Raw genomic sequence first — 10,360 nt, forward strand, 5'->3', positions numbered from 1 at the left:
CTAATGCAGCTCCTCCAGTGGTGGTAATGGTGGGAGCACTAACAATGGCTTCCAGCGTTTTAATTACCATACCTTTTCACCCTGCTTAGAGCTCTAAAGAAGAGGGTGGTAAAAACAATGGCAGCCAATATACACAAACACTCCTATTGTTGGCTCTGGTAGAGTTGCACCAATAGTTTGGAATGGTGGGAGTTTTTAAGAAAAAACTTATCCACGTGGTGAATTACTGCACAGCAAGCCAAGGTGTGAATCTACAGGACACCAGCTTGCCACACAGTACCATCTCATGTGGACACAGCTGTAGCACAGTGAATGTCCTGGAGTGTGGCTTAGCATAGCATGCAGTGCTTTGAAGTAGTAGCATGTTTCAGTTTTCACCAAAAAGGTTAATAGCAATTGGTCGTCTAACATATTGAATGCCAGTGAAAGTGAGGTAGGATCAGAGGCTAAAATAGGGAAAGAACAAGTTAAAAATTACTTAGACAAGTTAGATGTCTTCAAGTCACCAGGGCCTGATTAAATACATCCTAGAATACTCAAGATGTTGACCAAGAAGATATCTGAGCCATTAGTGATTATCTTTGAAAACTCATGGAAGATGGGAGAGATTCCAGAGGACTAGAAAAGGGCAAAGATAGTGCCAATCTATAAAAAAAAGGAAATGAGAACAACTTGGGGAATTACAGACCCATCATCTTAACTTCAGCACCCAGAAAGATAATGGAGCAAATAATTAAGCAATCAGTTTGCAAACACCTGGAAGAAGCTAAGGTGATAAGTAACAGTCAACATGGATTTGTCAAGAACAAATCATGACAAACCAACTTAATAGCTTTCTTAGATAGGAAAACTAGCTTTGTGGAGAGGATGAAAGTGGTAGATGTGGTATATCTTGACTTTAGTAAGGCTTTTGATACTGTCTCACATGACCTTCTCATAAACAAACTAAGGAAATACAACCTAGATGGAACTACTAAAAGGTGGCTGCATAACTGGTTAGAAAACCATTCCCACAGAGTAGTCATCAGTGGTTCACAGTCAAGCTGGAAGGGTATATCTAATATGGTCTTGCAGGGATCAGTTCTGGGTCTGGTTCTGTTCAATATCTTAATGATTTTAATAATGGCATAAAGAGTACACTTATAAAGTTAGCAGACGATATCAACCTGGGAGGAATTTCAGGAGCTTTGGTGGATAAAATTTAAAATTTAAAATGATCTGGACAAACTGGAGAAATGGTTTGAAGTAAATAGGATGAAATTCAATAAGGACAAATGCAAAGTACTCCACTTAAGAAGGAACAATCAATTGCACACATACAAAATGGGATATGGCTGCCTAGGAAAGAGTACTGCAAAAAGGGATCCGGGGTCATAGTGGATCACAAGCTAAATATGAGTCAACAGTGTAACACTGTTGCAAAAAACCTGAAACATTCTGGGATGTATTAGCAGGAGTATTGTAAGCAAGATACGAAAAGTAATTCTTCCTCTCTACTCTGTGCTGATTAGGCATCAAATTGAGTATTGTATCCAGTTCTAGGCACCACATTTAGGAAAAATGTGGACAAATTGGAGAGAGTCCAGAGAAGAGCAACAAAACGATTAAAGGTCTAGGAAAACATGACCTATGAGAGAAGATGGAAACAATTGGTTTTTTTCAGTCTGGAGAAGAGAAGACCGAGGAGGGACATGATAACAGTTTTCAAATACATAAAAGGTTGTTACAAGGAGGGAGGAGAAATATTATTCTCCTTAACCTCTGAGGATAGGACAAGAAGCAATGGGCTTAAATTGCAGTAAGGGCAGTTAAGATTAGACATTAGACAAAACTTCCTAACTGTCAGGGTGGTTAAGCACTGGAATAAATTGCCTAGGGGCGTTGTGGAATCTCCATCATTGAAGATTTTTAAGAGCAGATTGGACGAACACCTGTCAGAGATTGTCTAGATAATACTTAGTCCTGCCATGAGTGCAGGGGACCAGACTAGATGACTTCTCGAGATCCCTTCCAGTCCTATGATTCTATGTTAGGCCACACCCAGGGACTTTCACTGCACTGTAGCAGTGTTCACATTACAGTGCACCAGCTTGCTGTTCAATAGATTGATACCTTGGATTGCTGCATAGTAACTTGCTGTGTGTGCAGCGCTTCAGACTTATTAACAGTGGGGCTGATTCTACAGTTTCTTGTACCTAGTATAAAGTGTGTGTAAAGTGCTTCCATTTTGATTAGATAAGAGTTTGTGTTTACTTTGCATGGGTTTAAATGACTTCCTAACATGGAGGACAGTGGAGAACCAGGTCCACTGTTTTGATTTCTTATTTTCCAGAATCAGTGTATTGATATGCTTGGAATTTGCTCTTCAGATCCTTATTAGGCACTATTCAAAATTTGTGTAGAGGATTATATATGTTCTTGTGTGGCTGCAAAATTTGATATAGCCATACTTCAAAAGTTTTGCCTATCTCTTACTACTAATCCCTTTAGCCTTTTTCTTTCTATTTCCATGTATATCTCTGAAATTTGTCTGTGTTTTTGTTTTAAAGGTCGCACTGAATATTTTATAGATGACTTGTGCTTGCTGCAGTTACTAAAAGGCCTTTGTTTGAAACACCTAGGAAGACTCTTGCAAGCTGAACTGTGTTTTAATCAAGTTATCCAAAGGTAAAAAAAATAAAATAAAGCTATAGTAACCTTATATTTTAGCTTTATATGCCGTTAACAAAAATACCGATGAACTAGTAGTAACAAATGATAAACAGTTGATTGTTAATGTTATAAATGAAGAAAATCTGTCTGGATAAGCATTGAGCTGACATTCTTAGTAGCTAGTAAAATGAAGAAAACATTGGATTCTTAATTTTGCAGGTGAAAGTGGTAGCAACTTTAATTTAAGAAATCATAATCTACAGAATATCTCTAATTCCTGGTGTAGAAAGACAAAACCCCAGTCAAATCCAATGGAGTTACACTCATTTATACCAGTAGTTGAATTTAGCCCACTGAATGCAAATACACAAGTGTTAACTGCAAATTCAGTTTCAAATAACAATAAAACTCAAAAATAAATTTGTGGAATAGAAATAGGCTTTTAAAACAGTGTTATCTTTTTCCACAAGGCTAGGCAGGTGGGGAACTGTTAGTGCTGATTATGTAAAACAGGCTCATAGTACTGTTACCTCATCTGCTCCCTCACACCCCTTAGCCATTTGTCTGTTCCTTTCACCTTTTGTGTGTTATCATTGGGCTAGATTGCACGCTCCTTGGTACATATTGGTACAGTACCCAGAACATGTGGCACTAATTCTTAAGTGCCTATAGATTGACTCTACTGTAATGCAAATAATAACCAGAAGAATGAGAAGTCCAGCAGGATATCAGATCATCTTATAAACTACATTAATTACTCTATTACCTCATCTAAAAGGCCTCAGGATGAAATTCAGCATAGATAGGGCAGTTGAAGACAAGCCAGTGAGTGCCTACAAAGGTTCTTCTTATGCAGACCTAGTGTCCAAATGCTCCCCCAAAGGGCATGGATGAGCACTGGCTGAAGCTATGGAGTGGCTACACTTGTGACTCCATGGCCTACTTACTACTTGTGGAAATGAGTCAGTTCTGTCTCTTCAGAAAACTCATGTCATTTCCTGCATGAAATAGAATTCCTCAAGGAGGGTGTGTGGGATGGAGAAATTTCACTCAGAGTTTTATCATGCTGTAGAAGAGTAGTTTTGAAAACCCACATATACTTGCAGAAATAGAAAACTTCTTTGTTGTTCAGTTCTAATTAATAAAGACCAAAGATCAAATGATAATTGAAAAATAATCACATTTAAGAAAAGAAGAAAGAGTAAGTTTGCTTCTAATATCTCTGCCACCTTTCTCTGTCACATCTGACCTTCTGCTACCATATCTCAGAATAGAGACAGAGACTATGTAAGGCATACTGTAATTGTCTCTAGGCTGTAACCAATTTCAAGGAATGTAGTCTTTAAAATTCCCTCTTGGGTACAGTGTTTGTGGCACACTGTCAGGATTTAGGACTAGTACTGGTTGAAAAATTTAAAACAGTTTCCCTTTGGAAAATGAGATTTTATTGAAATAAAATAATTTTCTGCAGGAAAAGATCGATATTGGGAGAATGGTTTGCAAATACTGGTTCAAGCTGGGTTTTCTCACGTCTAGGAGACAAAGAAAGGGCTTTTGGTATAAAAAGGTGATCTTGAACTGACTCTGGGCCTTCTTTCTAATCCAGCAAACAAACAGGGCCTTCTGTTCAAAGGGGGCCCACAACTCTTGCAGAAGAGTTGGAAAGACTTTTGGCCTAATAGGGCCCTATAAGACTGGTGGATGTGTTAACTTAGAAAGAGCAGTGTGGTAACTGGTAACTGCTGGCAGTACACCTTGGAGAGAAATCAAAGCACAGGCACTGGACTTCAGGCAAACTGGTTTGTTGGAGATACCACATGCTCAGAGACAGGTGATGGCTGGATACCTGACTGGGCACTTATGTAGTCCCTCTCTGTGTTCCACTCTAAGTGCACTTCTCTTGATACTGTGACAGCAGTTGTCTCAGAGAAAGCTAGGCACAAAGTGTGATATTGAACTGTTTGTAAATACAGTTCTCCCTCAAAATTTTTTGCTTTGAGTTAAGCCACTGATAACACAATGAAGGCCAGTTCCAGGAAACTGGTAAGTTGGATAGGAACCTACCCCCGTGTGCATTACATTAGTTATAAAGTGCAGACCTCTCTAATCGTCAGCAGTGGTTCTCAACCAGGGATATGTGTACACAGAGGTCTTCCGGGGGTACATCAGCTCATCTAGATATTTGCCTAGTTTTACAACAGACTACATAAAAAGCACTAGCAAAGTTAGTACAAACTAAAATTTTATACAATGACTTGTTTATACTGTTTTATATACTGTACACTGAAATGCAAGTACATTATTTATATTCCAATTGATTTATTTTATAATTATATGGTAAAAATGAGAAAATAAGCAAATTTTCAGCAATAGTGTGGCTGTGACACTTTTTTGTATTTTTATGTCTGATTTTGTAAGCAAGTAGTTTTTAAGTGAGGTGTAACTTGGGGGTATGCAAGACAAATCAGACTCCTGAAATGGGTACAGTAGTCTGGAAAGGTTGAGAGCCACTGATCTACAGCATCTCAACAGTCTCCATAAATAAAATTTGGTTAGCTAAAGGGGGGTGAGGAATGTACATTTGATTTCCTTTTTTCATTTATGTTGCTTGTTTTGTAAAGATGTACAAAATAAATCAAAGCTGTGGAAAATGAATTTAGAATTTCTGTGGTAGTGGTGATTTTAGTGTGAATGTATTGATAATATATAAAGTACAAAGAACATTTAGCAGCTATTTTTAAAAGTATATTATTCTAGAAGGACTGTTTTAAAGACTTTTATAATTTTCTGTGACTTAGTGAGCTAATCATAATAATTTGCACTTATCTGGTGCCCTTTAGATATGTTAGATGCCTTAAAGGAGTGTTATGATGATTAATTGATGTGTCTTTATGGATCATCTTCATCCATTATGAAAATGAAATATATTTTCTTAAACTTTTGAATTACCCAGACAATGTGTCTGATTCTGTGGTTGAGTTTACAACAGGAAGGACACTGGGTTTCTCCTCACTTGCCGATAACCAGTCCCTGTTCAGGATTTTCCCATTCTTTAGGGCTCCCTCCTTTGCTTCTTCCATTTGATTGGTGCCTTGCTTGTCTGGAGCCAGCAAGGTGCATCCCTCCTCCTTGGCGGCCAGCCCAGACTGAGCTAGGCTGTTCCCTTTTATACTGCAGCTGCTTTAACCCCTTCCATTCCAGTGCGGGGCCAGTACACCCTGTCACAGATGTGAAGAGGATATTGTGCCACTAAAGTTCTAGTTTTCTGTCTGTGTGTTTCAACTGATGTAATTTGCTGGTGAACAAGAAGCAAGAAGCAAGCTAGAGCAAGTTCTAGCTAGCTAGAACAGGGCCTCATCCTCCCTGATTGAACTAACCTCGTTATCTCTAGCTAGAACAGGGCCTCATCCTCCCTGATTGAACTAACCTCGTTATCTCTAGCTTGCTTCTTGCTTGCATATATAAACCTGCCCCTGGAAATTTCCACCACTTGCATCCGAAGAAGTGGGTATTCACCCACGAAAGCTCATGCTGCAAAATGTCTGTTAGTCTATAAGGTGCCACAGGATTCTTTGTTGCTTCTACTATCTATGCTGTCTTGACTAAGCCACAGAAAACATTTTAGCCACTAGGGCCTTGGTTTCCAAAACTAAAGCCTAAACTTAGGGTTCTAAAACCATTATTAGGTGCTTGCCTGATATTAAAAAATACTGAAACTCCCACTGAAGTCAATGGAAGCTATTCAATGCTCAGCACTTTTGGAAATCAGGCAAGTGCTCAAATATGAATTTAGGTGGCTGTATACTCTGCATTTAAATTAATAATCATATAACTTCAGTACAACATATGCTTATTATATTTAACCAGTTTCATATCTCTCTGGTTTCTTAGTGAGAAGCAGATAAAATATGATAACTATTTGGTGCCATTCACTCTGTATGAGTTGGGACTTCTATACAAACAGCAGGACCAGAGAGAGAAAGCAATAAGATATATAGAAACTGCAAAGTAAGTAGAGCTCATGTTTGTCTCTGTGCACTCTTTAAGACTCAAAGTAACTGAGGCACTCCAAGCAACAAAGGAATCTCTCACTCTTCCTCTGTCTCTTTTTAAATAATTTTACAAAATTCAGCTGAAGTGACATTACATTTTCTGCAAAACTGCACTAGCAACTTGGCAAAATGATAAATTATTTATTATAACTCTATATTCAAGACTTAGAAAACGTTTTTCAATAGAGTTGAATTTTTAAAGTGTACTAATTCTTTGATATAGTACTTCTATTCTGCCATATGTTTCACACATGGTATGCTGAATTGAACCACACTGAATGGGGTACAGTATTAATGGCAAATCCTGTCTCCTTCCCACTCAAACTTTTACAGGAGCCGAGGGCCCTAGGCAAAGTAAAAAAAGGTGTGGCTTTGCTGCATGAAGGGCAGGGAGAGTTGGAGAGCCAGTGTATGTGATCCATACCTCCTGTGTGACATAGAGAACAGCTTAGTGGGCCTCCCTATATGTTGCAGTGGAAGAGTCCATGGGCTGAGTGAGGATGGGGTGGAGCAGCAACAGGATCTGTGGCTACATGTATCTACCCACTGTCCATTTCCTCTCTTCTCCCCCTTACCTCCCCAATCCCCAGAAATCCCCCAGAGCAGGGAGGTAGAGAGCAGATCTTCTCAGAGCACAGCCCATTCACTCAGTCTGTATGCTGGAGGCAGCACTTGCCCCTTAATATTTTTATTAAAAAGTTAACAGTGTCTAAATGATATTGGAAGTACTGTATATGTCAATGGCGGCCTCCTAAAAACCTTTCAGACCTAGAGATCAATTTCACCATTAGCTAAAAAGGTTTTGGATCCCCATAATGCCATTTCCTGTACCCTGCTGGGTACTTTAGATTGGTTTCTGTACAATTACACTGACCCTTTGAATGCTGTGTTTTGAGGCTGGCCACACTTTTTTCAGCTGACAGCAGTGTACTAATATGCTATTTTTCCATAAGTTTTTTTTTTGGTTCACATCTTCATGTTGGGCATGACTCATCTTTTCTAAAGGTCTGAGAGCTGTTGAAAAAGACCATATAAAGTGATGGGAAGAGAACAGAGGACAAAGAGATTAAATGATTGATGGGGTTTTATGGTGAGGTGGTGGTGTTGGTTTTTTGTTTTTTGTTTTTGGCTGATGAAGTAATTTTTGTTCTTTGCAGAAACAACTACAAAGAATACTCCATGGAGTCCAGGTTACACTTCAGGATTCATGCAGCACTTGACAGCCTGAAAGTGACTCCAGCTTCTACGCCTTGACTTAGCCGAAGGGTGATCTTTTTCCATGAATTCAAGTGTCTACGTGATCTTGGTTGAATGTTTTTAAAAAATCATGTAGATGACAGAATGAAAAAGAAACAACTAATATATTTTCTATCATCTGTGATTTGATGTTTGTCATCCTTTTTAGTCTGTTTTTTCTTATGGTTAAAGCTATGATTATATCACGGCGGTAACGGAAGTCACGGAATCTGTGACTTCCATTGATCTCTGACATTTTCTGCCCTGGGTTGGAGCTCCCAGCCCCTCCCCCATGGCTCCCGAACTGGTGGGGGCACCCTGCAGCTGCCCAGCCATGGCAGTGGGTGGCAGGGGGACTCCCTGCAGCTGCCCAGCCACGGCTGGCTGTGGGGATTCCCCTCAGCTACCCAGCCATGATGGGCGGCAAGAGACCCAGTGGTCAGGGGACCCCGCAGCTCCCACTCCCCACAGCAGCAGGGGATCCCAGAGCTCCCACTGACTGCAGCAGTGGGGGATCCGGGAGCCCCAGCAGCCCTTTTGTCAGGGATATTTTTAGTGAAAGTCAGGGACAGGTCACGGACTTCCATGACTTTTTGTTTATTGCCGCTTGACCTGTCCCTGACTTTTACTAAAAATATCTGTGACAAAAACTTAGCCCTACTTAAGGTGCTTATACCATATCTCTGTGTGATACTTTAAAGAAAGATCTTATATTTTGTTTCATAAAATAATCAATTTAATGTTTAACTTGAATGGGTATATTTTAAAAGCCAGTTGCTGGTGCAATAAAGTCTAATTCAAACACTTTATTTTTTTAATGTGAAAACTAATATTGTTTCTGCAGTGAAGCTGTTTGATGATTTTATGTCATAGTTTCAGCATTCCATGGGAACTTGGTTTTCTGCAATGTACTTATTAGGACCTTAGTGCCCTTGGAACAAATTTGTTGGCTTGTTGGTAGCCTCAGTCACATATTGGGCAAACATCTGAACGGAAATTTGTGTATCAAAGAAACAATAATTTTCAGCCAAATAACTACGAAGGACTTAAATTCACCTCAAGAACACTAATTTTGTCTTCAGTGAAATATTCTTACAAATCTCCTTCAAGACAAAATTAGGCACAGCCACAGTTATGGTTGCCTTGCACTACTGTGTTTCATTCCAAATAAGTGATTGCAGAGTGTCCTTCCCACTCTTGTTGGGTTTCAGTCAAAGTATATGAGTATACAAAGAGATGAAGTCACTGTATGTGACTTACTGTCAGGGAGAGGAAAGAAAATAACCAAGGTAAAAAAAAACTTTGTTCAAATTTACACCTTTTCAGTTAGTGGTTTTTAATGGCAATGAAAGATTCATTTAGAAGTTTAATTAAAATTAAGTATTTAATATACATTTTATGGTTAGTCTTTCTAGAAGATTTTTTTAAGATGTAATTTTCTCCTCGTAGACATTCTTAAAAGAACTAAGGCTGTTAGTAAAGTTTTAGTTAAACATAAATATATGTATTCTTGACAAAGGAATTTTCAGAGCTGCAGCAACAGTAAAGAATCCTCTATCTGAGCAAATAGTGTGGCTCTAAATGCTTGGCTTTAGATGTGAGGCCTGATCCAAAGCCTTTTGAAATCAATTAATGGAAAGACTTCCGTTGACTTCAGTGGGCTTCGGTTCAGACCCTTAGAACCTGAACCTGGAAGACATTTCTTGAAATGTTTAGTATATAATATGATATATCCTGGTCCAGAGCATTAGGCACACACATCGCATTAGTAATAATATCAGTTGCAGGAATGCAAGACAGCTTCCCCAGTTTCTTCAGTGAAGCCTTCCCAAGTCAACATGACCAAAAGTTTTTTTTCCCCACTGTAATTGTGTTTGTGTTTGTGATGTTTCTGATTAAAGTAGCTTCTTTTTTTAATAGCCTCTTGTTGGAGGCAGCCATATTGCATGCACAAACAGAATAGGCATATAAAGACAATTTTGTACCTTTTGATGCCCTTAGTCCTCTAATATAACTCCTGCATACATATTCTCCCTTGCTAAATTCTTAGTTTGTTTGTTTTAGAATCTTGAGGGAGCAGGTCTTCCTAGCTTCATTCTAGACAGTTAATTTTTACCCATTGATAGTAGAAAATGTAAATGCAAGCTCCAGCAAAGCTGGTTGGAAGGATGCCTTCCCTTCCAGGCCACTGAAGTAGGGGCTTAGAACGCAGTAGCTTCCAGGTGAGTTGGCACAATGCAGCCCATTGAGATTCCATTATTATTTAGTACATTATCCCCAAGTTAGGCTATGAGGTTCATTGATAAGAGAATCATGATAAAAAGCCTGTGTAGGGCCTTCATTATAATACTGTTTTAGTCTCATTATTTTCAAGATCTTCACCTCAATTGCCCATGCCAATGATATTCTTGAATAGTGAT

At 39.0% G+C, this 10,360-nt stretch overlaps 1 protein-coding gene across 3 annotated transcripts in view; it reads left to right on the forward strand.

Moving 5' to 3' along the window:
- Nucleotides 1-8,498, forward strand: part of TTC39B (tetratricopeptide repeat domain 39B) — a 156,822-nt gene extending 148,324 nt beyond the window's left edge. For all 3 annotated transcript variants that reach the window (XM_039544124.1, XM_039544126.1, XM_039544123.1), the window contains 3 exons: nucleotides 2,550-2,667; nucleotides 6,544-6,660; nucleotides 7,862-8,498. In XM_039544124.1, coding sequence (XP_039400058.1) covers nucleotides 2,550-2,667; nucleotides 6,544-6,660; nucleotides 7,862-7,958 — 332 coding nt within the window. In that variant the 3' untranslated portion in view covers nucleotides 7,959-8,498. The remainder of the gene's footprint in view (nucleotides 1-2,549; nucleotides 2,668-6,543; nucleotides 6,661-7,861) is intronic.
- The last annotated feature ends 1,862 nt before the right edge of the window (nucleotides 8,499-10,360 follow it).

The sequence above is a fragment of the Mauremys reevesii genome, linkage group 6 (genome assembly GCF_016161935.1).
Source record: "Mauremys reevesii isolate NIE-2019 linkage group 6, ASM1616193v1, whole genome shotgun sequence".
NCBI classification, from domain to species: domain Eukaryota; kingdom Metazoa; phylum Chordata; order Testudines; family Geoemydidae; genus Mauremys; species Mauremys reevesii.